This window comes from Ictidomys tridecemlineatus, chromosome 6 (assembly GCF_052094955.1).
Source record: "Ictidomys tridecemlineatus isolate mIctTri1 chromosome 6, mIctTri1.hap1, whole genome shotgun sequence".
Lineage (NCBI taxonomy): Eukaryota > Metazoa > Chordata > Mammalia > Rodentia > Sciuridae > Ictidomys > Ictidomys tridecemlineatus.
In genome coordinates, this window is record NC_135482.1 from 168,356,881 (window position 1) to 168,382,893 (window position 26,013).

The following is a 26,013-nucleotide window of genomic DNA, read 5'->3' on the forward strand; positions in this document are numbered from 1 at the left end:
TTATGACATTTGTAGAGAATGTGAATCATGTTGTGGGACTGGCTTCAATCTGAGCTACAATTCAAACCTGAATTAATTGACTCTTTTCTGCTTTCTTTATTTACAAAGTTTTTGTAAATATTTTTTATTTTCTTTCTTTATAAATGAGTATAGTAATGTTACCTACATTTAAATGAGTGAATATGAAAGCTCTTGGAATAATACTCAGCACAGAGTTTTGTAAACTCCAGAAAACATTACTTTCAAAATTAATGTCCATGAACAGTTACATGATCAATAAGATAATATTTTTTCACCTTACTTTAAATTTCCAAAGTCACAGCAATGTAACTATGCAAATAATAATAATAACAACAAATTATTATTATTAATTTCATAGCTGCAGTTATTATAAATTGCCATTATTTAATATGAAAGCTTTTATTATTTTCAACTAGTTAATTTTTTGAGAGTCTCTATGATTATATACCTACAGTTCTGTGGATTGACATTGCATTGAGGAAGGGAGGATGTTAGCATACTCTTCCTGAATTATTTATTATTATATGTCTAGAGTGATCAGGTCAAAGTGGTTTTGCTGTGGTCATTCACAATAATTAATTCAAAAGTTGATCTATAAAAAGAATTTTTCAAAGACATTTGTTATACATAGGAATGACTTTAAAGAAAGATGGCAATCATTGGGAAGATAGTTGTGTTAAACTTTATATATTATTTCATCATTGTGTAATTCTTTTTACAAATGGTTAAAACATTTATGCAAGTCATTTACTCTAGGCAACAAAAAAGGCATAAAATGAAACAATTTGTTTTGCAGTTAGTGAATACTCATTACAATGCATGGAAAACTAATGACTCCTTGTTCGCGTTGTTAATGTGAAATTCTAAGGATCATTAAAATTTACTACTCCAAAAATTGATGTATTTAAGTGATATTCATTTAAAACTTTATACTTTTCTATTTAACCATGGTCTCCTATCTGATTTAACCCATAATTGCAAATTATTTCTAAATATAAATCTTTAATTTTAGATACACCTGTGAGAAAGTTACAAGCCAACAAAAGAGTTCAAGGTCAGTGTATTAACTATTGTAATGTGTGTATATGGCATGTTTTGAATGAGAGATATCAAAGGATTGTTGATGTACTTCATTAAACTTTATTTTCTGTTAAGGGGAAAAGTTAGAAAGTTTTGATCCCAAGTATTTATATGATAAGTATAAGGAAATGAACTGCTCAAGTCCTGCACTATTAATGGAATCTAAGTGTATCAAGTATTAAAAGAAAGACAACTATATTCACATAAACTGTTTAGACATTGAACCTTTGAGGTAAACTCAAGTAGAGTTAAGTAAAGAAAAAATGTTTGAATACCAGAGCCAAGTTCAGGTAGACCTAAGCTGTTAAAAAATATCATCTAAGACAAAGCTGTGGTTTGAGACATAAGTAAATTAGAATAGAAAACTGTTAATGTAACTATTTATAAAATTTTGATATAAATGTATAAATTATTTATGTATCTGAATATATCATAGCACTATAACTTTCAATTCTACATTTATGTGCATATTTTAATTCCTCCTCTTAGGTTATCTTATATCACAATACTTTGAAGTAGCAAAGATTTCCCTTGTGGAACTTAAATGACAAGCTTGGAATTACAAGTTTAGAATTCCTAAGAGAATTACTTACTAATAATCAAAACAAGTTACACTAGTTAAAATGTTATGCTAATGCAATTTTAAGCCTTCCCAATGTTTAAAGTTTTGGAATTAAAGGGTTGATTGCACAAATGTTTTTTAAAGAAATATTTATAAAAAATTTCTTTGAAACACCCCAAATCATCCAAATTTTCTAAAGAATTAAAAGAATCAAGTTTCAGATTATTATTTCTTTACACCTTTGATCAAAATACAATCTTGGTTCCATCACTATAAACTGAGGATATTATTAAAAGAAAATAATATAAGTGAAATTTGGTACAATGAGAAAGAGTACCTTAACTAGATATGTTATTCACAGAATATCATTCTTTTTTAAAAATTTTTCATGTTCTTTCTATTTATTTGTTTGTTTGTTTATTTATTTATTTATTTTTATTGATTTTATTTTTCTGTGAAGTTTCATCATCTTTACATCTGTATGTTCCTCTTCCTCCTAATCAGGGTCTAGAAGACGATCCAGAGAAGATCGTTCTCAATGAAAATCTAAAAGCTAATCAACACATATAGAACCCTAAGTCAACAACCTGACCTTAAAAGGAAGACTATGAGAGCCAATTTAACTTTGGGAACTAAAACATCAGCACAAGACAAATCATGGAACAATTCTGAACACACGTTGAATTCTTTTATTGTTTTGTTTTGTTTTCTAAATGGAAAAACTTGAGAAAAATGGTGGGATTAGCCTCCTGTGGGATAGGAACTGAAGGAATATAGTACCTTATAGGCTTTTTTATCCTGAAATTAAGAGTTCTGACTAAAGTGGGAATCCATCAAAGAAAATCCTTGTCACTAGATTCATTGTGACTCAAATCTAAGAGTGGTGAGCTGTTATCTCATTGAGAAGATTGATCGTTGAATGTACGTAATGGTTAAATCAAAAGCATGCAAACAGTTACCTCTCCATGGGAAGCTAAGTTATAAAAATGGGTGCTTAGATATCACAAACAAACAAATGAAAATACTTTTACTTCCAAAGGCTTTACACATTTCTAATAATGTAGGTTTACTGGTAAATTATGTTATTTTTACAACTAATTTTGTACTCTTGAAATGTTGTCATATGCTTCTTGCAATACATATTTTTTATCTCAAACATTTCAATAAAAACAATTTTTTTCAGGTATAAAGAGAATTACTTCAGATTGGGTAATTCAAAAAACTCAAGGTATAAGTTAAAAATCAGTTTGGACTTGGGAACAAAACTTTATACCTCTTTTATTGTTAACAATTACTCAATAAAGGAAATTGAATGAAATGAGTGTTTCTTGAATTTCTTAAGCTTATTACATTACATAAATAATTGTTAGACAATGAAACAATCAATAAGTATAGACAGAGCATTTGAGCACCAGAGCACCCAAGACTGTATTAAGTTGTAAGATTCAAAAGATGAATTTTGCAACTCAAAAGATAAAGAACAAATTATTCATAATGCATCATAGGCTCTAACTGAAGAACGAAGAGAACTACACAAGCAGGAGACTTTCAATTATTTATTCCTGGGCTAGGCCTGGCAGGAGTAAAGAGATGCCCTAAACTGAGTTAAAGTAACAGAAGAGTGCATTGTGTAACAAAGGAAAGGAAGAAAAAAATTTGTTTTCTGAGAATGATAAGGACATTGGCTTGATTCTCAGTGAATGTCATCTTTATCTTGGACTGGTTGAAATAAAAAAAAAACTCACTTAGAGAATGGAATCCTTACTGATAAGCGACTGAGTAGTAATGGTGTAACAGAATTTTACCATCCCTTGGAGAGTAGTAACTTGAGAGACTGTAAAACTGAGCAAGGTCAGACTGAAGATGTATGATGTGATCCAAGATGTTCAGCTTAGATAGGAGAAAGCTGGGCTCAGCACTGATGTATTAAGAAAGGACCTAGGAAGCCCCTTAGGTCAAGAGGCTTTGAGGAGTGATTGATTTGATGTATCGTGATAAAAATTCTGAGAGTGCTATTGACTGAAGAAATGCTCAGTAGCTTTGTTTTTCCACAATTCTTTCTAGTCTAGGAGAGTGATGAGATCTATGTCAATCATTTAGAGATGCTGCCAGAAAAGAAAATATTCTACCTTCTCAGTCCTCAAGTACAGATCTCAGTGAGAAGGATTGTGGCTGCCATCTTTCCAAAATGATTAAAAAAGAGGTAGTTATACACAGTGGTTTTGGTAGAATGGATTAAAATGTCACCAATGTGAATGGTTGCTCCAAACAGCTAGCATGTTGCTCAGGATGCTCCAGAAGATCACCAACTAACTGCACAGAATAAGCAACAAATAGGTTCCCTACTTTAACCCCCTTTAGTATTTTTGTTTGAAAATGAGCCAGATCTTACAAAGTGGACTTCAAACATTGTAGTCCAGGACAAAAAGATGGATGTTGAACTTGGCTTAAAGACCACTGACTTAAAGACACTGTTTTTTAACTATAGAAGAAAAAAGAAACCAGTGTCAGCTCATATACATGCACACGTCTAGCATACCATTATGGTAAAAGAGTCTTTCAAGTGATATATGTAAATACATTTGCCATCAAATTTAAAGAGGCGTTATTAATAACATGAATTAAATTAGTAATAATATGAACAAAAAGGAACTAAAAATCTTTAAAAGAACAATAATTTAGAACCTTAAAATAAGGAGTTTAAAAGATTTAAAAAACCCTTTGATATGTTTAACTAGAGAAAGGTAGGATGTGGTTTGAGGAAGCAGGTCACTGTGGCTTGAATTTGAGGTTTACATTTTGTCCCTGTGTAGTGGACCTCACTCTCTGTTTCCTGGTGGTCAAGTCCTGAGCTCCTTTTCTCTGCCACAACCTTCTCCCGTGATGTTCTGCCTCACTTCGGGCCCAGAGCTATTGAGCCGGCCAGCTATACACTGAACCTCTGAAACCATCAGGCCAAACAAACTTTTCCTGTTCTATATTTTTCTTGTCAGGTCTTTTGGTCACAGCAATGTGCAAAGATAACTAAAACACTGATTTTGGCTTTTTCTCTGCACAAGTGACCTATGAACTTTTGGATCAGGCATGTTAAACATAGGATATGATTTTTACAGAAATCTATATAAAGTATTATTTCTCAAGGTTAGAAATGTTGTGATATCCTGCATCAGGATTTCCCTGAAAGTCTTATGTTAAAATGCAGATTTGGAAACTCATCTAAGATTTAGATAGAGTCTTTCCATGGAAACAACTGGTGAATATATATACAGAAGATGTGCAAAAAACACAGATGGAACTAGAGATCATTGTGTGATGTGAAATCACATAATATAATGTGATAATATAATGTGGCACAAGAAGAAAGTACTGCTTGATTTCACTTGTATGTGGGACATAAAAATCTTCATCTCATAGAAGCAAAGAGTAGAGGGTATGAAGGAAGGGGAAAGTTTGATCAGTGGATGCCAAGTTACAGTTAGTTCCTAACTGAAAGAAGTTCTGATGTGCAATTGCACAATAAGATAACTATGGATAATCATAATTTTCTGGATATCTCAAAAAGCTTAAAAAGGGAATTTGAAAGTTTTCATCATAAAAAACGATAACTCTTGAGGCAATAAATGTGTTTAACTTGATTTAAACATTACACAATGTGTTACATGTTGAAACACCACATATGCCCCATCAATATATAAATTTTTATATTTTTTACACAATTAAAAATTAATTTTAGAAAGAGTATTTTGAGCAAACTTCCCTGTGATTCTTTAAACACTGTTTTTTTAAGGTTTTGTTTCCTAAAGTTTCTCTGTCTTTTTTTTTAATTATAGATGGACACAATATCTTTATTTTGTTTAATTATGTTTATGTAGTGCTGAGGATCAAAGCCAGTGCCTCACATATGCAAGGCAAGCATTCTGCCACTGAGCTATAACCCAGCCCTGTTTTCTAAATATAATTGTATTTTTCAAAATATAATTGTTTTAAAATTAATTGCAACCATGGCTTGGTTTGTGACACAGTAGTAGAGCACTTATCTAAGCACACGTGAGGCACTTGGTTCAATCCCTGGCACCACATAAAAATTAACAAATAAAAAAAGGTATTGTGCCCACCTACAGCTAAAAAAATATTTTTTAAAAATCAACTGCAACTATTTAAGTAGGCAAAATGGTAAGATTTGGCACATACTGAATCTGTGAAAACTATTACTACCCTCAAGATTATGAATACATCTATCAGCCCAGAGATTTCTGCAGGCCCCATTTAATTCCCACCTTCCTGTCTCTCCATTCCCTGGCTCCTAGACAACCACTGATCCACTTTCTATCACTACAGGTAACGACATTTTCTAACTTTCATACAAATTGAGTCACAAAGTATACAAGGCCTCTTATTTGTCTAACTTTTCCTTTCTTTAGATTAATATGTAGACTTAGAAGGATTGAATCATATGAAAGGTATATGATTAACATTTAGAAAAATCACCACCTGTACTGCAGAGTAGTTATAATTTTTCACTCCCACCAAAATGGTATAGAGTCCCAGTTCCTCTTGCGAACACCTAATGCAGTCAGTGTTCAATAAAAGGATTCTGAAAGGTATGTAATGCTATCTCATTGTGATTTTAATTGCATTTCAGAATGTATGTTTTTTATACATGAATTTCACATTTGCATATCTTCCTTGGTGAAGTGTCTGTTTAAATCTTTTGCAAATATCAATTGTTGTTTAATTATTCAGCTTTGAGAGTTCTTTATACATTACAAGTTCTTTATCAGATATACAATGTGAAAACATACTCTCTGTTCTGTCTTTTCACTCTTAGCAGTGTTTTGAAGACATAGAAGATAATTTTTTTCTTCTACACTGTGTTTTTGTGTCATCTCAGAAATATTTAATTTACCAAATACCACAAAAATGTTATCTAAGGTTTATTAGATTCATATTTTTAAAATTAAGTGTATGATCTATTTTAAACTAATTTTTGTCCATGGTTAAGATATGAATCAACTTACTGGCAAATGTCATGAAGTCATTCTTCTTTATAGCTTGGAAATATTCTGTTGTGTATATATAAAATATATAAAACCATGATTTCTTTATCTATTCATCTGTTGATAGACTTGTAGGTCAGTTCCATAGCTTAGCAATTATTATTTAGTTACAAACATTGATATCGCTGCATCACTGCATGCTGATTTTAAATCATGTGAACATGAAGAGTGGGATAACTGTGTCAAATGGTGGTTCCATTTCTAGTTTTTTGAGGCATTCCATACTGCTTTCCTCATTGTTACACCAATTTGTAGTCCCACTATCAAAGTATAAGTATATCCTTTCCCCCACATCCTGCCAACATTTATTGTTACCTGTATTCCTGATAGTTGCCATTCTAACTGGAATGAGATGAACTCTCAGTGTAGTTTAAATTCGCATTTTGCTAGAGTTTTTAATATATATTTGTTGACCGTTTGTATTCTTTTGAAAAGTGTCTGTCTAGTTCCTTTGCCCAATTATTGATGGGGTTATTTATTCATTTATTTTGGGTGTTTAGTTTTTTGAGTTATTTGTATATTCTGGATATTAATGCCCTGAGAAGTAGGTGGCAAAGATTTTTCTCCCATTTACTAGGTTCTATCTTCACTCACTTGATTGTTTCTTTTGCTGTGAAGAAGTTTTTTAGCTTGATGGCATCCTATTGATTGATTTTTAATTTTATTACTTGCGCTTTAGGATTCTTGTTAAGGAAGTCAGTTCCTAAGCCAATATGTTGAAGTGTTAGGCCTACATTTTCTTTTAGTATATGCAAGATTTTACACTGGAGACTATTATGCTTAATGAAATAAGCCAATTCCAAAAAATCAAAGGTCGAATGTCCTTACTGATATGGAAACTAAATCACAATAAAGGGTGGAGAGGAGAAGAAGTTCAGTAGATTAGATAAAAGGGAAGGGAGTGAGGATAGGAATATGAAAGACAGTAGAATAAATATAACATAATTTTCTTCAGTACACATATGAAAATACCTAAATGAATCCCACCATCATGCCCACCCACAAGATTAATCGGTTCTAGTTAGAATAAGATATATTTCATAATTTTATCAAAATGGATTCTACTGTCATGTATAACTAAGAAAAACCAATAAAAAGTAAATACAATACAGTGATCACAAATTTATTTTCAAAATAAATGTCTATATCTCAGCTACTAAAATAGGAGGATCCTAAACTGATGATCTGCAACAACTGTGGGATTTTCTTGCTGTTTTTCATGAAAATAAACTTTTAAGAAAGATTTAATTTTCCTCGTTCATTTTTTCTTAGTTTAGCCCAATTTGCTTCATGTTATCCTTTTGTCTAATTTGTCAAGTCAACCAGAGGCTTTTTCAATGGTAACAGCAGAAAGCTGAAACCTGTAATTTTATAAACTAAAAACAGATTGCCAGAACAAGTAGAACATTAGGGTATACTCTGGTTCTTAATTTTGTTATGAAAAATAAAGATAAAATTGTTGGTCACTAAAAAAAATACATGAATCAACCAGTTTTTGCCTATAACTAATGGATAATTAACCATTTCCAGTACCATTTAAAAAAAAATCTTATCTCTAAGAATTTGTCTTTGTATCTTTGTAAAAAGAGACAAGGCATATATTTGTTGGTTTACTTTTGTACCTTCTTTTATATTCTGTCCTATTATTGATCTATTTTCTACTTTAAAACTACATACTTACTTGTTTGCTGTAGCTTTAAAGTAAATCTTAAATCAGATGGAGTAGGTCTTCTAGTTTTGCTGATTCTTTGGGCTACTTTCAGTTATTTGCATTTCCACATGAATTTTTACATTAACTTAGTGATTTCAACAAAAAATAAAAATACTGGGCTGGTAATGTGGCTCAAGCAGTAGCGCGCTCGCCTGGCATGCATGCGGCACGGGTTCCATCCTCAGCAACACATACAAACAAAGATGTGCCCGTGGAAAAACTAAAAAAAAAAAAAATTAAAAAATTCTCTCTCTCTCTCTCTCTCTCTCTCTCTCTCTCTCTCTCTCTCTCTCTCATTCACTCTCTCTTTAAAAAATAAAATCAAAATACTTGCTGTCTTTATGATCAAATCTGTGTTGAATCTATAAGTTCAACTGTGGATAATGGTAATCTTAATAATATTGAGTTGCTAATCCATGAACAAAATATAAGTCTCAGGGTAGGTAGTACTTTCTTATTTTCTTCACCCATGTTTTCTAGTTTTAAGTACACAGGTCCTGAACATATTTGTCAGATTCTCCCATAAGTAGTTAATATTATTACTCCAAAATACTCATAGGTTATGAATGGCATTGTTGTATTTCCATTGCTGATTATTTTCTGTTTATTCCATTGTATTCTGCCACCTTGAAAAATTTACTAGTTAGTTTAAGAAACTGTTTTGTAACTTCTGATATTTCCTTCCAAGGACAATTATGCTGTCTGCAAATAAGGACAATTTTACTCCTTTCTTTACAATATGGATGTTTATATTTTCTTGTCTTATTTCATGGGTTGATGTAGAATACTAAGTACACTATTGAATAGAAGTGCTGAGAATGGTGAAAAAAGATCATTCAGTTTGTAAGCATTAAGTATGATGCTTAGTTTGGTGTCAGCATCACTAACTTTTCATAGATGTCCTTTATCAAGTTGAGAAAAGTGCCTTCTATTCCAAGTTTGTTAAGAGTTTTTATCGGGAAAGAATATTAAATTTTACTATTTTTCCCCTGCAGCTATTATGATTTTAACTTGGTTTTTCTTTTTCAGCTTGTGAATATGGTATTTTAGTTAGGTTTTCATTACAGTGAACAAAATATTTTACAAGAACTACTTAGTGAAGAAAAACTTTGTTTTGGTTGCAAAATTTCAGAGGTTCAGTCCGTGATCACCTGACTCCATTGCTCTGGGTACAAGACGAGGCAGAACATCTTGTCAGAAGGGCATAGTAGATAAATGCTGCTCCGTTCACAGCAAGTAGAAAGCAAAGAGAGGGGAAAGGGCAAAAGTCTTTTAAAGATAAGCTCTTTTAGTGCACTCTTCTAGTGAATCACCTCCTCTAGCCATGCCCAACCTGTCACAATTATGATGCAGTTAGTCCATTCAAATTAGGATGAACTGATCAGGTTACAGCTCTGAACATTTCTGCATTTAGGGGACACTTTGTATCTAAACCATAACATTCTTCCTCTAGCCACCAAGTTAGTGTCCATCTCACAAAACAAAATTATTTAGTTCAGCTCAAAGATACTCCATATTTTTTTAAACACAATACCTTTATCTTATTTATTTGTTTTTATGTGGTGCTGAGGATCCAACCTAGTGCTTCGCACATGCAAGGTAAATATTCTACCAATTGAGCTACAACCTCAGCCCAATTTTATTTACTTTTGTGTTGCTGGGGATTGAACCCAAGGCCTTGTGCATGCGAGGGAAGCACTCTACCAACTGGTCTATATCCCCAGCCCCATATTCTTAACTGCTTCAGCACTGCCCCAAATCCCAAGTCCAAAGTCTCCTCTGAGACTCAAGACCAACTCTTCGCTGTGAGTCCCTAAAAAGATTCAAAGCAAGTTTCATATATTGAAAATACAATGGCACACAGTAAACATTCCCATTTTAAAAGGGAGGAATAGGAGCACTGAAAGAAAAAATGGGACCAAACAAGAATGAAACCCACCTGGACAAACAAGTCCTACAGTACCACATCAAGCATCTGGGGCAAATGGTAGAGAGATGTGTTCTCCTAAGGACTTGTGCGGCACCCCCTGTTTGGCCTTGCCAGTTTCAGTGCTGATGACCTATTGCTTAGAATGACTTTCTCCAGAGACAACAGCTTTCCTTGGCAGATGGTCCAGGTTACCAGTATCTCTTAATTCCTGTGGTCTCCATTCCAGCTTCAGCTTCACCCTCACAGCTTCACACTTCACCCTCTTGGGGACAGCCTGCAGGAATTATGACTCTGTTACACTTTTTTCTGACCTCCATAGCCTTCCTCTGAAAACTTGGTAGAAACCTTCATGTACCCCTAACTCCATCACCCTGCAGAACCAGTAGCACGTGGATGATGCCTAGGTCCGATACCAGCTCAACAGCAGCTGGGACCCGTGGGACCATGCTTTCTGTGACATCTTTGAATAGGTGGTAGACTATGATGAAAAGCCTTCCTAGCCCCTCCTTTGCAAACAGCATCCCCCAAGGATCTCTTCCTAAAGGGTTTTCCCTTTGACACCCTGAGCCTACAATGGTTGTGATATTGCAAATTCCTGAGATGCTCTCAAGGCACTTTTCTATTATTTCTCAGCAAAGCACTTAATTTCTGTTTAGCAGCAGTAATCTCTTTATTGACTACATCTTCCATGGCCCTAGACTTACACACATTTTTCCTGGTTAGGTGGCAAGTTTTAAAATCCTTCACCTCTGCTTTCTGCCACTGATTCACAAAATAAACTTGGATAAAAAATTGCCAGCACAATCCTTGCCACTTCCTGAATGCTGTGCTGCCTTGAAATTTCTTCCACCAGATTAATTAGTTCATCACTTGTGAATTTAATCTAATACAATGTCTGAGAGCATGAACAAAATGTAGACAAGTTTTTTGTCAGGACGTAATATGTGTGGCCTCTAGTTGACTTCCCAAAGAGTCCTCATTCCCCTCTGAAACAACTTGAGCACAGTTTTCACTATTCTCATTCCTATCTGCACTATGGTCCTCCACTAACAACATTCTAAGCTTCTCTAGCCTGCATGTGCAAACTTTTCTAAACTCTTCCTAAAAATCAACTTCAAAAGCTTCTGAATGACATAGTTAGGTTAGTCACAGTCACAACCCCATGTCTTGGTTAGATTTTTATTTCTGTGGTCAAAATACCTTTTAAGAACAACTTAGAAAAAGTTTATTTGGACTCAGGCTTTCGGAGGTTGAGTCTGTGGTCAGCTGACTCCATACTCTGGCCCATGATGAAGCAGAATATCATGGCACAAAGACTTGGTGGAGGAGTAATGCTCTTCTCGTGGCACTCAGGAAGCAGGGAGAGTGTGGTGAGGTGCCACAGGGAAGAGGAACCCTTCCAGGACATTCTCCCAGTGACACACTTCCTCCTCTAGCCATGCCTCACCTGCCAACAGTTACCACCCATTAAATCCATTAAAATCCATTACATCCATTAAAACTAGAGTGGATTGATTAGGTTACAACTCTCACAATCTTATTGTACCTCTGAACATTTCTGAATTAACCCAGGAACTTTAAGACAACCTCTCAGACTATAACATATGATGGATTTAATTATGTATTTTAAACCCTGTATTCCATTCATTCTGGGATGAATTCTTCTTGGTCATGATATATTCAATTTGTAAAAGTTTTGTTAAAAATCTTTATGTGTACGCTCATGAAGGACATTTGTCTATATTGTTATTTTGTTGTAATCTTATGTTTCCTGCTATTATATTTGTCCTATGTGTTCTAGATCCTCTGCCATATAATTTAGTTGTATTAACTACAGTCAAGAATTGTGCCTTAGAAAAGGAGCAGTCAATTGGGAAATTCTAACCATAAGGTGAACCAGATGGGAAAATGTTGATGGGATACACAAGGATCTATCATAAATAACCACAAAAGAAGGAATTTAGGTTGTGATATAGCTGATATCATATCTACACAATGTACACACCCAGTCACACCTATATTAATAAAAAATTATCCATAGGAAAATAAAATCTGAATTTCACTTATTGAGGTTTCTTTTCATAACCAACTGAGCAGTGATTTCATTTGTAAGTATTGGGAACAGATTTCTTGAAATTTTAAGTACTTATTCACTTTTCTTAGAAATAGGGTTGCTTGCCTTCACTTCTGTGAGGTCTGTGTAAGGCCTTACATAACCAGTGATAAATATTCATTGGTAAGACTTCTACAATATGATGAGAAAAGACTGATGATTTTCTAGCCAACCTAGGTTCCAAAAACAACCCTTAGAAAACTAGACCATATGTGGAAAAGACTGATAGCTGGCTTTTATGTTTAGCAATAAAGCAATTAACTACTTCGCTTCCTAAACTTTGATGATGCCTCCCAAAGAGTCACAAAAACAAACATCTGAAGGATCTAATTTAAAAATTTCATGAAAGATAAATCAAACAATTCCATATTTACATCTTTCAAGTGCCTGGTGGTTGACATCAATGATAAAAGGCTTGAAATTATAAGAAAAAAAATCAATGAAAATGAAAAATAAATACTGAAAAAGATGTAGGATCTATGGATAATATGTAAATGAAGGATACAGCTCAGTGGGAAGCACTTCCTAAATTACTGATTCCTGAAAAGTAATTCCCACTTATCTAAACTTTAGAAACTTCATTAGGTTAATTTTTACTATAAAAATTAATTCAGATTTTTTTCCTTCATATATCAAAATGACACACAATTTGATTTTAAAAATCAAAGTTATTAATTTATTCTGTTTTAACAGAATGCAAATTTTCTTTAAGTTCAAGTATTGGTAAATACTTGAGCTTCAAGAATTTGAACAACAATTTGTTTCACTTTTGCCTTTTGCCACAATAAAATGGTAGCCCTTTATTGATAGTATCCATATGCTTTACCTGTAGAAAAAAAATGGGAAAGAGCTTTCCAGAGTTTTTAAATTCCAGCTGGCATGTGCAGTAATTTTAATTTTAATGGATGTAGGAAAGAGAAGGAATGGATTTATGTATATAGGGAAATTGTAGTCAGCTGCTGTTTTGATCTAACTGGACATTTGTGCGGTGCGGCTGTCATCGGTCCCGTGTTGGTGTGTCCTGAGATACCCACATTCCCACCTCATCTCTGGCCATGTGGCCCATGTCACTTCTGCTGTAATATCTACTGGGTCATCCTTGGCAAGAGATATATATTCATGTCCATCGCTCTCCGTGGCTGCAGGAAACTCAGCTCATTCTAAACACACACACACACACACACACACACACACACACACACACACACGAACAACAATATCACAACAAAACCCCACAATCATCCCCAAAGGCCAAATATTCAAAATTTAGTATGTAATTTGGGCAAATTCTAAAAATAAGTATTACTCAATTTTAGTACAAGAAAAGAAGCATTTCAGAGTGCTGTTTGTTCATCTCTTGGAATTTTCATCAACTGCTTAAAATTAGGTATACAATGACCAATTAACTCTTACACTGTAATGTTGTTTGTGTTCAAAAATTTAGGGGTATGAATGATTGTCACACACAATAACAAAAACATTTTTAATGGATTAATTTTAAAATGACCTTAGATGCAGAAAAGTTTCAAAGACAGTGCAGAGAGTTCCTGTTTACCCCTCATCCAGTTTCTCCTCCTACATGTGAAAGGCCCTGCGTTTGATTACCAGCACCAAAATTAATTAATTAATTAATTAATTAATTATGTCCCTTGATATTAACATATTATATAACCATAAAAATATGTTTTTAAAGAGTCTGAATCTGAGTATTCAAATTAAATTTGACAGTTTTGTTGTAAAAAATTGTTTAAAGACAGAAAAATCTGTATTACATAACTTTTTACAGTATATAAACCCATTTCTACAAAACATCATATGATATGTATATTACACAACATAATAATTTATAATATATACAATAGAATATTACTCAATTTCTTCAAGAAATTGTCCAAATATCTCTCAATGATGCTCTCCTAAATGCTTTTCCTAAAATTGCAAATTGGCTCTCTCTTGATATTCAAAATTCCTTTTCCTATATATTTGCTTCTTTGCATAGTCTTATCATCATCGAACATAGTACCAAATTTTTTATTGATAAATGTTTGGTAGGTATCTTTTATTTTTCCTCAATATTTCCTTTCACAAATTGCTTGATGTCCATGGTAGTCAGTTTTCTGTTCATGGCTACATCTCCAATGTCTACAGCTAAATTTTTTCACATACTAATTTTCAGTATTGTATTTGTGAATAAATATACAAAAAATATATCTAAATGAGAATAAAATTTATAGAGGGTTATTATCCAAAATATTGGTAAGAGTCATTTACAGGTGTTTCATAATAATATAATTTAAAATAATTTCATGTACCTTATAAATTCTTAACATTAATATTTACAATCAGAAAAAAATATTTTTGAAATCAATATTTGTGCATGTATTGTTAAAAAGCTATTGTTAGGGGTTCAGTTGATAGAGTGCTTGCCCCACATGCATAGGGCCCTGTTCAATCCCCAGCACCATCAAAAAAAGAAAAATATTGTTAATGAAAAAAATATGTAAATGGCAGGGAATCTGTAAATCCTTACATATAACAACCTCCAGGTCCTTTTCAGACTACAGGGGACTTCCAAACGGCCTAATTTATCCATCCTTGATTCCAGCCTCAGTGATTTCAGTTATTCTCTCTTTTTTTCTCCACTTCTCACATCTGTTAGATTTAAGACACCTCTGCTGATGAGTCCCTCTGATGTTCACTTCTTCCTTGTTCTCTTCTCCTTCTCCCGTCTTCGCTCACCCACACTCCCCAGCCAGCCATCTCCTGGAGTTCATTCCTTTTCCCTGTCTCACATATCCCACAGAGGGCCTTGCACAGAACACTGGCTTCTTATCACCTCATCAAGACAGGAATATATGATTTTTTTCACCCATTGCCCTCCACGGTGTCTGGAATGAAAAGTACAATTACAAAATAAAGCATGCATTAGGAGTAAAAATCTTGAGTTTTTTTACTCACAGTGCAGTCCACCCTGAAGAAGACAGCCATGTCTTAGCCCCAAAGACAAACTTCAGGAAGGGGAAATTCAGCGCCTCCCTCTACTCTTCAGAATTGGTTTCCTAATTCTGGTCTGCCCTAAGCACATCCTTTGTTTTCTCCTCTGGTGTCCTTGGGCATTTCTTCACTGTGTCTTCCCCTTTTTATATAATCATCCTGCTTATTTGATTTAATGTGCCTCCAGCCTTCCTGTATATCACTTGAGGCTCGTTTTCTTGTTTTGGTTTGTTTGTTTGGTCTTGTTTGTTTGACTGATTTTCTCAATGAACTCATACTAGAACATCTTCCCTGTCACTATACTTTTCACATTTGCAATCAATCTCCACCCACTGTCCGTCATTTCCAGTGGAACCAGACACCACAGCCATAAGAAGAATGTTCAAATGATTAGACAACATTTATTGGATACTTGTTATGTGACAAAAACCTGCTGAGCACCTTGTGTGAACCTCTGTGATAATTCTGTGAGGCGGATAAGTATTTTATCTAAATTTTTAGAGACTAGGAAACTGTCACAGAGAGTTTGTCCAGAATAGTGAGAGGAAGAAACAGGATTTGAATTCACATTGTAGAGCTGCAGAATCTGAACTCTTTATCAAATGCAAGATTACTAAAAATTAACACTTTGAGCAAAAGGAACAGAAGTTATCTCAGGGGTGAGAGGAGAGTTCTCAGGCATCAGGAGATGTCACTGCTTATGTGATAAGAGGATAAACACTGACTCTAAGGGAAGGACACTTTACTGGACTTTGCCTACTTTTACTTAGAAGACATTACTTTCAAAATGATGTCACAAGGTAAATATGCAGATAAAAACTTGATAAGAATTTATTTTTCCTTCAGATATATGAGTTTTATTTTTATTTAATGCAAAAATTGTTACAAGTCAGAGACTGCTATAATACTGATGGTATCAAACATAACAGTATGAATTTATATAAAATCTCACTATAAAGATCACATACTAATGTATGGCATCTAATGAGAAGCAGTCTCAGGGAAACGGGGGAAAGGCAACTCCTTCATGAACACTGAGGATTTTAAGTATTTTGAGTCAATAAGATAAGCTCCTTAATGTGTTAAGATTGTTCAACATCTGCATAAGGGAAAATAAAACCAAGAGCACATAATCTTCAGGAATTTCATGACATCAAGTATACCTATGCCTTTTAATCCTATGTAAATAATATATATATATTTTTCAATGTTCTGTTTCTTTTAATGACCTTTATCTTCCTGAAGGGCAGGTGCAGGAAGCTAGGCGATGGCAAGAGAATTTGAAGATCTTGCCCTCTTTGAAAGCTTTGCCCATATGCTGGAAGTCCTCCTCCCAAGAAAAGAACTCGGGAACTAGCGTCTGGGTATCCTCACTGCCAGGCTTCAGCTTCTACCATGTATATGACTCCTAGTCCACCTGCCAATCTGGAAAGACAAGCTCCTGGCCACTGGAGACCCACACTCCAGAAATGGAGCTGCTATTGTTGGTTCCAAAGAGGATGACACTGGCAAAGGCGTTCTTCCTTAACTGGTCCAATCACTGAAACAATCCAGGGATGAAGTTGCAACTCATGAAGGTCTGGTTGAGCTCTTCAGGAAAGTAGTACTCAGTGTATCACAAAGACCAGCCATTCTTTTCAAAATGCTCCCCAAGATACGGCACCAACAGCATGTCCTCATTGGTGTACTTGTGTTTAAATTCATCCAATACAAAGGAACTCTTAGGCAGTGAACAAAGGGATCCTAGGCCTTGGGCTCAGCAGCCAGCATCTGCTCGCATCTATCCATCCCCTCCTCTGGAGCTGGGGCAGCTGCCTTTATCTCCTCTTTCAGGTCCACCTGGGACTTCTGCTTCTCTTCCCACAAACGCTCTCTTATCATGGGAGTGTCCTTTTTAGGCTGGCTCTCTGCAAACTAAGGCATCTTCTCACACAGTTTACCTTCCCCAAGACAGCCCAGAAATGGGGCTTATTAATGTAGGTAAGGAACCAGCATTTGGTAATGGGAAAGGCCTGGCAGAAAGAAGGCCTTTCGTTCTTAGAAGACCTGTTTATAGAGCCACAACAGGGTGCACACAACTGTGATATCAGCCACTGTCAGTCTTTCACTCACCAGGAAACTTCTTGTCTTCAGCTGAGCATCCAGAAGCCCCAGAATTTGCCTTACCTCCTCCATTGCATTTTCAGTGGCCTGTTTGTTGTGGTGTGTGATGCCCAAGGTAGGGGACACCCAGATAAAGGCTAGGGGCAGTATGTCAGTATCAGCAAAGCTCACTCTCACTATCACCTGGGCTGCCGCCTCTGGAGCACTTCCCTGCAGTTCCTTATGGCACACATAGTGGACAATGGCATTGCTCTCAAACGCACAGAATCCATCATCACCCTCAAGTGCTGGAACCTTGCCAGCAGAAAATTTATGGAGAAACTCAGGGATGTGGTTGGTTTGGCCAAAATGGAAATGCAGTAGTGTGGAGAGCACTTGGACATGAACCCCACTGTACGGAGCAGAGATGAGGTCCTTGAAGGCCTTCCTGTTTTCAGCCACCATGGTGATTCTGCAGAGAAAGGGGCTGTAATAACATATTAAAGTGAATATCTTCATTGGTGATTTCATGATTCCCTGTATGTTGTCTTTTTTCCTGAAGAGTTCAAGCTTTACCTTCAGGTTCCTTAGGACACACTTTGACATACAATGGGGAAACTACTGGCATCAAAGAGTGGAAATGTATCTCCACTTAGTCTTACTTTAGTTTATAAATGTTGGTTTTCATGGCTACTGTATTTTTTGTTTTAAAACTTCTGCCTTCCCGGTGTTACTTTTGAGTAGAAACATGACTGTTATGGTTTACGTATGAGGTGTCCCCCAAAAGCTCATTTTTGAGACAATGCAACAAAGTTTAGAGGTACAATAATTGTGTGATGAAAGCCTGAACCTAGTCAGAGTCTTAACCACTAATGGTGAGTTAACTGGCTGTTAACTATAGGCAGGTTAGGGTGTGGCTAGAGGAGATATATCACTGGGGGTGTGCCTTTGGGGTTTATATTTTGTCCCTGGTGAGCAGAGCTCTTTCTCTACTTCCTAACTGCTATGCCCTGACCTGCTTTCCTTCTCTAACCCTTCTGCCATGTTTTTCTGCCTCACCTTGGGCTCTGAGCTATGGAGCTGGCTATCTTTGGACTGAGACCTCCAAAATCATGAGCCAAAATAATCTTTTACTCCTTTATATCATTCTTGTCAGGGAATTTGGTCACAATAATAAAAAAAAATCTGATCAAACAGTGGCTGAGAAATCTGAGAGTATTAACCCAGGCTCAAGGCTTTCAGGCTGTCTTCCTGTTCAGTTTCATTTCTAGCCCTGTCCTTCCACTCCCTGAATCTCTTTCCTCAATTTTCTCTGAGCACTTCTATCACACTCATTATTATCCTTTAGATCCTTCTCACTGATTTTTGGGTCTATACTGTTTCCCTACTAAGCTTCCTACTTTCAGTATCTCTTTGTCATTTCATTTGTAAAAATTCAAAGCATTCTTTTACTCCTAAAACCCAGTTCTGGTAATGCCACTCTGTTGCTCAGTGACTTTGAACGCCCAACTGTAGAAGGAAGTCTAAACTTCTATTCAGGCATACAAAATGCCCTTTGAAAATTGACATTAACGTAATCTCAAGGACACTGTATACACAATCCTGAATTGTTTTGCTCCTAATTTCCCAGACATGTGGGGCAATATTGACCACATTTCTTTCATCATCACACTGAGGTCTCAGCTCAGATCCCACACTGTCTACACTGCCATCTTGATCTGCCCTGCCAATGATTCCCTTGTCTTCTGATCTCACACTCTGCTAAGGTAGAAACCCTCCTTTGTCACATATTACAGAAAATCCTTCACCCCTCCTGAATTAGTTCATTCAGCAAACATAAAGCTGCATATTCATACCATTTTTTTCTAGAAAATTTCAAGCTTTAAAGTGCTGCATTTTTTCATCTTTGAAGACATTTCATTAAGATTATATTTAATGAATGATGATGGAAATAAATTCATTCATTTGTTCAAAAATATTTTGAATGCTTTTCAACTAATTATTTTGAATCAAAGTTGTACTGCCTCCAGTTGTGAGTCAATACAATTGTTTTCCATCTTTAACAGTCATTTCTAAACAATAAAGCTGTAAACAACACATTGAGAGGGAAAAAAATAGCCTCAAAATGTTCTCAAGCTGTTGCTCATCTGTGCACATCTGTTGGTGGTTATTAGTCACAGAAAAATATCTAAGAGTTTACACGTCTTATTTAAATTCTCCTTCAAAGTTGCTTCATGTTGGCCAACCATTATGAGATACTGACTACACTAGCCTTTCCATGAGAAAACACTGCTTCCTGCTCTGACTCTTCCTGCTTGTTTTTCATATTGGTAATGTAAGAAAGCCCATAATCAATATCAGATTGAATACAATTCCGAGAACTCCTGATGTCCTTCTTTCTTTCCTTCAGACAGAAATATTTCTTTGAATTACTACAGTTTGTTTTCCATCTTGTGATTCTAGGGATTATAAACTTTTTATAGTGTGTTGTTAATGAGCAATTGCATTTGGCCAAATGATGGCCCTACTATAAAATTAATCCCACTAATGAAGACTCAGTTGCAAATACGAGCTACTGATAATTCATAAACCTGTTAAATGTTATTCTTTGAATTCTGCAATTGTTATTTATTCTTAGTCATGTTAATAAATATTTGCCAGGTCTGTGCAGAGTACATGCAAATGAATGGGCACAGAATGATACTAAATTTAATGTGGAATGCTATTTCTCTCAATTTCATGAGTCATTACAAATAGGTAGAAAAAGGGCTTAACTTAACCCTCACAACGAATTGAATATGACATTATTTTGCCTACATTTGTCAGCTGCATATTCTCATATATTTGTTAGTTAAGATTCATTATCTTGCAACCCCCTCCCACAAAAACCAACAATAAATTGAGCAAAACACTAATTTTCTATTTATATACTAATAAATGTATTCTAATAACTCACAAATTTCAAGAGCAAGCTGTAGACCACAAAAGTAGGAACTGGGACTGGAGTCTCAATGCAAAAAAGCTCTATCTCTGTTGATTTTTCTAATTGCTTTTGTTTTATATTTGAAATTTTTTTGTTTTTATTTTTTAGGGAGAGGCTATTGTTATTGTTTCTATGTATTTCCATAGTGTGGAACATGGCTACGGATAATCTCATTCCAGAAACCCAAGAAGAAAGGAAGGCTTTATATTCCATTACCAATGTGGGAGGTCAATTGGTTGTCTGTGAGTTAAATATTCACTCTTTGGACCAGTCACTGTGGGCAGGAGACTGTGGTGATAAGATTGCATATACTTTCCATCAAGACTCAGATCCCTCCCACAAAACAGCAATCATTATGCACAATAAATTATAATGTATTGAGGATTCCTCTGCTGCCTTCAGCAGAGAAGAAGCACAGTAACTAACATAGGAGAATAATCAGGAAAACCCATGCTTAGTTTGAATGAACAAGATGAGAGCTCAATAGTGTGATATTATTTCAATATTCATGGTTAGGTAAAATTAAGTTCCTAGATACACAATGGTAGTAGCAGTTCCTAGTTCCACTCAAAATGAGAGATGAAATGTGCTAGAGGTTCCTACAACTGCCTCCTATCTGTCTGTGTCAGTCTCTTGAATCTTCCTACATATTTTTTTTCTAAACCCATTTTCTTAGTCCAAGTAGGATCTCTCAATGAGAGTTATGAGAACTTTTATTCTAATTTTTTTCATTTATATATTTTGTAAAGCAAAACAATCTCTTAAAACACAAATCACTCCTAGAAATATAAGAAATATATAAAGATATGCATTAATTATGAAAAATCATCAAAGCCTTATTTAGTCCTTTTCTTACCTAAGTGTCCTTTTCTATGCCTAGGTGATCTTTAAAAATCACTTTTTATCAATTTATTTTTCTCATCAGTTTGTGCCCCCTCAGAAATTCATACGTTGAAACCTAATACTAATGGTTTGATGGTAGGAGATGAAGCTTTGGGGAGATGCTTAGGTCATGAGGGTAGATTCCTTAAGAATGGAACCATTGCCCTTATAAATTCTTGGGATCTCTACAACCATCAAAGAGTAGATATAAATTACATTTTTGGACCTAGGAATTTTGAATTTAAAGAGACTCTGACTAGAATAGAAACTTTGATTTATGCATGTACTGCCCCAGGAATATATTTTAAAATGACAAAAGTGCATTAGATTAGTTAGAGAAAAGGAAGAAGAAATATGCAGCCTGAAGAACTTTATCAACTGGAGATTAGCTAAGAGAGGAGGAAGAAGGAGGAAGAAGCAGCAGCAAGAGAAATGGGAAACAAACCAAGGTCATAGTTTCAAGGGATGCAAATGTGTCAAGAACAAAGTGCTCACATGTGCTGAACAAGATTCTTGTAGATGATATTGAGAACAGAAGACAAGAGAGGATTGACAAGTAAAGGAAAAGTAAGAGAATTAAGATGTGACTAAATTCAATAATGAAGATATGGAATGATTCAATAATGAGGAATCGATATAAATTTTAAGTATTATATGAAGCAACATACTTCATATTACAATTTGTTGATAAAAATTTTGTGAAAGACTCAAAGTTTATCTCAAAGATCTTATTAAAATCCCCTGTATATCTACTTGATATAAATATGGATACAATACTTCATTCCCATCTCTTCATTATATACCTCAATTTTTCCTACCATAATTTATCATCTGGATTATTATATTAGCCTTGTACTGCCAGTAGCCTTTCTTCCCCATTATCAGCAAATCTTAAAAATCACAAGTATGGTCATCTCCGTTCAAAGCTTAAAGTTTTCATGTAGCTTTCAAGATAAAAGCCAAACTGTTCTTCATAATCGTTCTGCATCCACAATATCTTGTTCCCAATTTACTCATAATGCTCCATCTTCCTAAAGTATAACTGTGTATTCAATATATTCTACTTCATATTTCTGCATATGCTTAAAAACCATATTTGCTTAGAATGTTCTCTGCGATAATCCCCAAACTCAAACCACACTCTTAAATACACATTATTTCATATAAAAATATATTTTATATGAAAGAGTGTGTATTTCTCTTTTATATGAAAGAATGTGTACATCTAACTACCCTTCAGCACTCAATTCAAATGTTATCTACTCCAGTATGTTTTCCTTAACCCATCAGTGTATTTTAGATTATGATTCCACAAAGTATATTTGCCAGTAATAGCACTCATTTAATGCATCATATAACATAATGCACTGATTTTCCTGTGAGAGTGAAATTAGAAGGTCCCCCAATGAAAGGATACTTCATGGTCCTTATAGTTCCAGAGCATAAGATACCACCTAGAAATCCTTCTAAACATAAAAGATAGAAAAATATCTGGAAGGAAGCCTATTGGAGAGAGAAAGGAAGGATGCTGAAATTGTGCTAATTCTCCAAGTAAATATAAGTCCTAATATACCAACCTATTTGAGAACTACTTGTTAGAGTGAATGTCCATTCCTGGGGAGCAAAAGGGAAAAAAAATTCATTATTTTGTTTATGGGTCTGAAATCATACCTAATTAAAAGAACACTTTGTTTTTCTTAACATAGCATATACTAAGAATTGCAGATGTCAGATTTTGGCACATTTGCAATACACTTACCAAACAAAAATTTTAAATTCAGGACTTGAACCAGATAGAAGATTGGAGAAAAATAAAAAGTAACATTAATGATAACCATATTTTCTTCAAAATAAGCTGCACATTTTTTGAAGAAAACTGTTACTTCATATGGTCTGCTCATCCAAGTGAAATAAACACTGCAAGTTTTGATGTAAATTTTTTAATCTGAGTATTAAAACTACAAGGAAAAAGTCTGAAGGCTTTGCTTATCAAAGAAGACAGCAAAATAACAACAAAAAATTTTTGGCACAGTCTTATACAGGTATTTTCAAAATGAATTAAGCTTTAAAAGGTTGCCTTCTATTCCCCTCTGCTAGGCAAAGTGTTTTCCTACTCACATTTTCTAATTATAACATCTACTGTTCTCTCTTCAAATAAATAACAGATAACAGAACCATCTATCCACCGCAAATAAACAGACTTCATTCTTCAAACTCAGATTGCCATGTAGGGGAAAGGGAAAAGAAGACTATCATCCATCTCTCATTCAGTTGATCTTTTGATTGGTTTCCAGTTCTCAAATTTATAGAACTTGTCATTTTCTGAATTATTTTCAAATTATATGTTTACTGAAAGGTTAGTTTCTGAGAGGACACGCCATCTTGCTAAAGGAAAACTTGAAGAGACTCTCACACAATATAATTCTACAGCTACAATTTTTGAAATGAAACAAACTAATTTTTATTTCTCCTGTTTTCCTACTTTTGAAATGTCTGAATTAATTTATTGTCATCCTCTGCTCTCCTTGAGGCCACTTCATTTTTTTGCTCAAACCCGTGCTGTGTCCCTCTCCCTTTAAGATAGCAAAACTCTCCTGCATCTCACCCATGCTCATATCACCTACTCAGTTCTTACCCTTTTCTTAAACCAGGCTCAGACCAAAGAGAGAAATGAACTGTGGACCTAACGCCTGATTCTTCTCAAAACAGTCCTGTCATATTGGTCACATCCAAGATGCAGAAATATCAAGTGTCACTACCATGAGATTTCATTATTTTATAAACAGCAACAAATGAACGCTTCCTCCTAGAGTGTAATTTGCATGTATAGAAAAATGTAAACACATTGACAGTAGTTTATTATTAAGGAAAGGAAATGAAGAGAAATGAATAATTATTAAAATTAAATTCATAAAATAATTTTCCCCAAATAATTTCCTCTGATCATAAATGCACTTTTAAAATTTTTAGATGTGTGATGTTCTTTTCTTTCTTCATTTACATGCTTGATTTTTTTTTTTTTGCGGGGTGGTGGGTACCGGGGATTGGGCTCAGGGGCACTAAACCATTGAACCACATCCCCAGCCCTATGCTGTGTTTTATTTAGAGACAGGGTCTCACTGAGCTGCTTAGCAGCTCGCTTTTGAGGAGGTTGGCTTTGAATTTGCTATCCTCCTGCCTCAGTCTCCCAAGCCTCTGGGATCACAGGCATTCACCACTGTGCCTAACTTGATATTACATTTAATATCACTTTATTTATTGTCAGAATATTTTAAAGCAGACAAGATTCTCATTTGGATAACTCCAACAAACAAAATTTAATCTAAGTTATCCAAACACCTGATTTAGAAAAAAAAAAACTATTGTTTTTTGATCAAACTTATACTAAATCTGTATCTGTGATATTTAATGTAATATAGTAAAATGGATAACTGGAGTAATTATATTTAAATATCAAGACTAAATTCACTTATAAAAGTGCAAGAGCCGGGCTGGGGTTATGGCTCAGTGACAGAGCGCTCATCTAGCATGTTCAAGGCGCTGGGTTCGATCCTCAGTATCACATAAAAATTTAAAAAAAAAAGGTTAACAAAAAGTGCAAGAGGAAAGACTGACAGGGAAAGCAGAGTAAAATGCATAAAGAATAGTATTTTGATCTCCGTATGACCCATTATAAGCTCTGTTAAGTGTTTGAAAACTGATTTATTTCCATGCATAGGGGAAACATCAAATCCTTTGGTTTGGATCTGCTTTTTAGTTTTCTAAGAAAAATAACCATATTACTTTTGAGCAGCCACAAAGTTTCACAAACCATTATCAGAAAAGTCTGAGAAGTTCTTTGGGGGGATAAAGATAATCTAAACATTACCATTACTTGAAACCATCTGTGCAGAGTTATTATATATGAACCACTTTCAAGTTTCAGAAGCTAGAGTAGAATCCTCAAGTCAAACACTGAGAACATGTGAAAGACTATATCAACAGCCATCAAAGTTTGTATAATACACAGGTAAGGACAACAATCAAAAAGTGCAAAGTCTAGAGACCACATCAAGAAAATCAACATCATTGGGGTCATTTCTGGCTTTAGCACAATACATAAAGAAACAGAACCTACCATGAGTTTACAATACAAGGACACATCATCAATCACTTCACGATAAAGAATGCATCTCGTCTGTATTCCATCCCTAAAGAAAAACAAATACACTTGTCATAGTCTACAATTTTACAGTAAATGCCAAGATGAAAAAGACAGCATATATATTATAAATAGAGCAAGTTCATCTATTGGCCTGTGTGAAGTAGAAGAAAACAGTAAAAGTTTAGAAGAATCACAGGGATAATAGCAAAGGAGGATTCCAGTTCCTCAAAACTGCTAAAACTCTTGGCTATTAACTCTTTCATATTACCTATTGTCTTATTCTTTCTCTTAGAATCTTTAATCTACTTTCCCCTGCATTCACCTGGCCTTACAGCCATCAGGCATTGTAATTCTACACATAATTTAGTCATAACAGTAATTGTTTTATAGAGTCAATATTCATTTGTGTTTGCCAACATATTTACTTCATTTTGTTTTTTATTCTTCCCTGCTT

The 26,013-nt window shown here is 34.7% G+C and overlaps 1 protein-coding gene and 1 pseudogene across 4 annotated transcripts in view; one reads left to right on the plus strand and one right to left on the minus strand.

Moving 5' to 3' along the window:
* Postn (periostin) overlaps positions 1–2,981 on the plus strand; it is a 32,706-nt gene extending 29,725 nt beyond the window's left edge. For all 4 annotated transcript variants that reach the window (XM_040281579.2, XM_040281580.2, XM_005317112.5 and 1 more), the window contains 2 exons: positions 1,034–1,075; positions 2,168–2,981. In XM_040281579.2, the coding sequence (XP_040137513.2) occupies positions 1,034–1,075; positions 2,168–2,205 (80 nt within the window). In that variant the 3' untranslated portion in view covers positions 2,206–2,981. The remainder of the gene's footprint in view (positions 1–1,033; positions 1,076–2,167) is intronic.
* Positions 2,982–16,699: 13,718 nt separating this feature from the next.
* On the minus strand, positions 16,700–18,015 carry LOC101967522 (elongation factor 1-gamma pseudogene; annotated as a pseudogene).
* Positions 18,016–26,013: the final 7,998 nt, after the last annotated feature.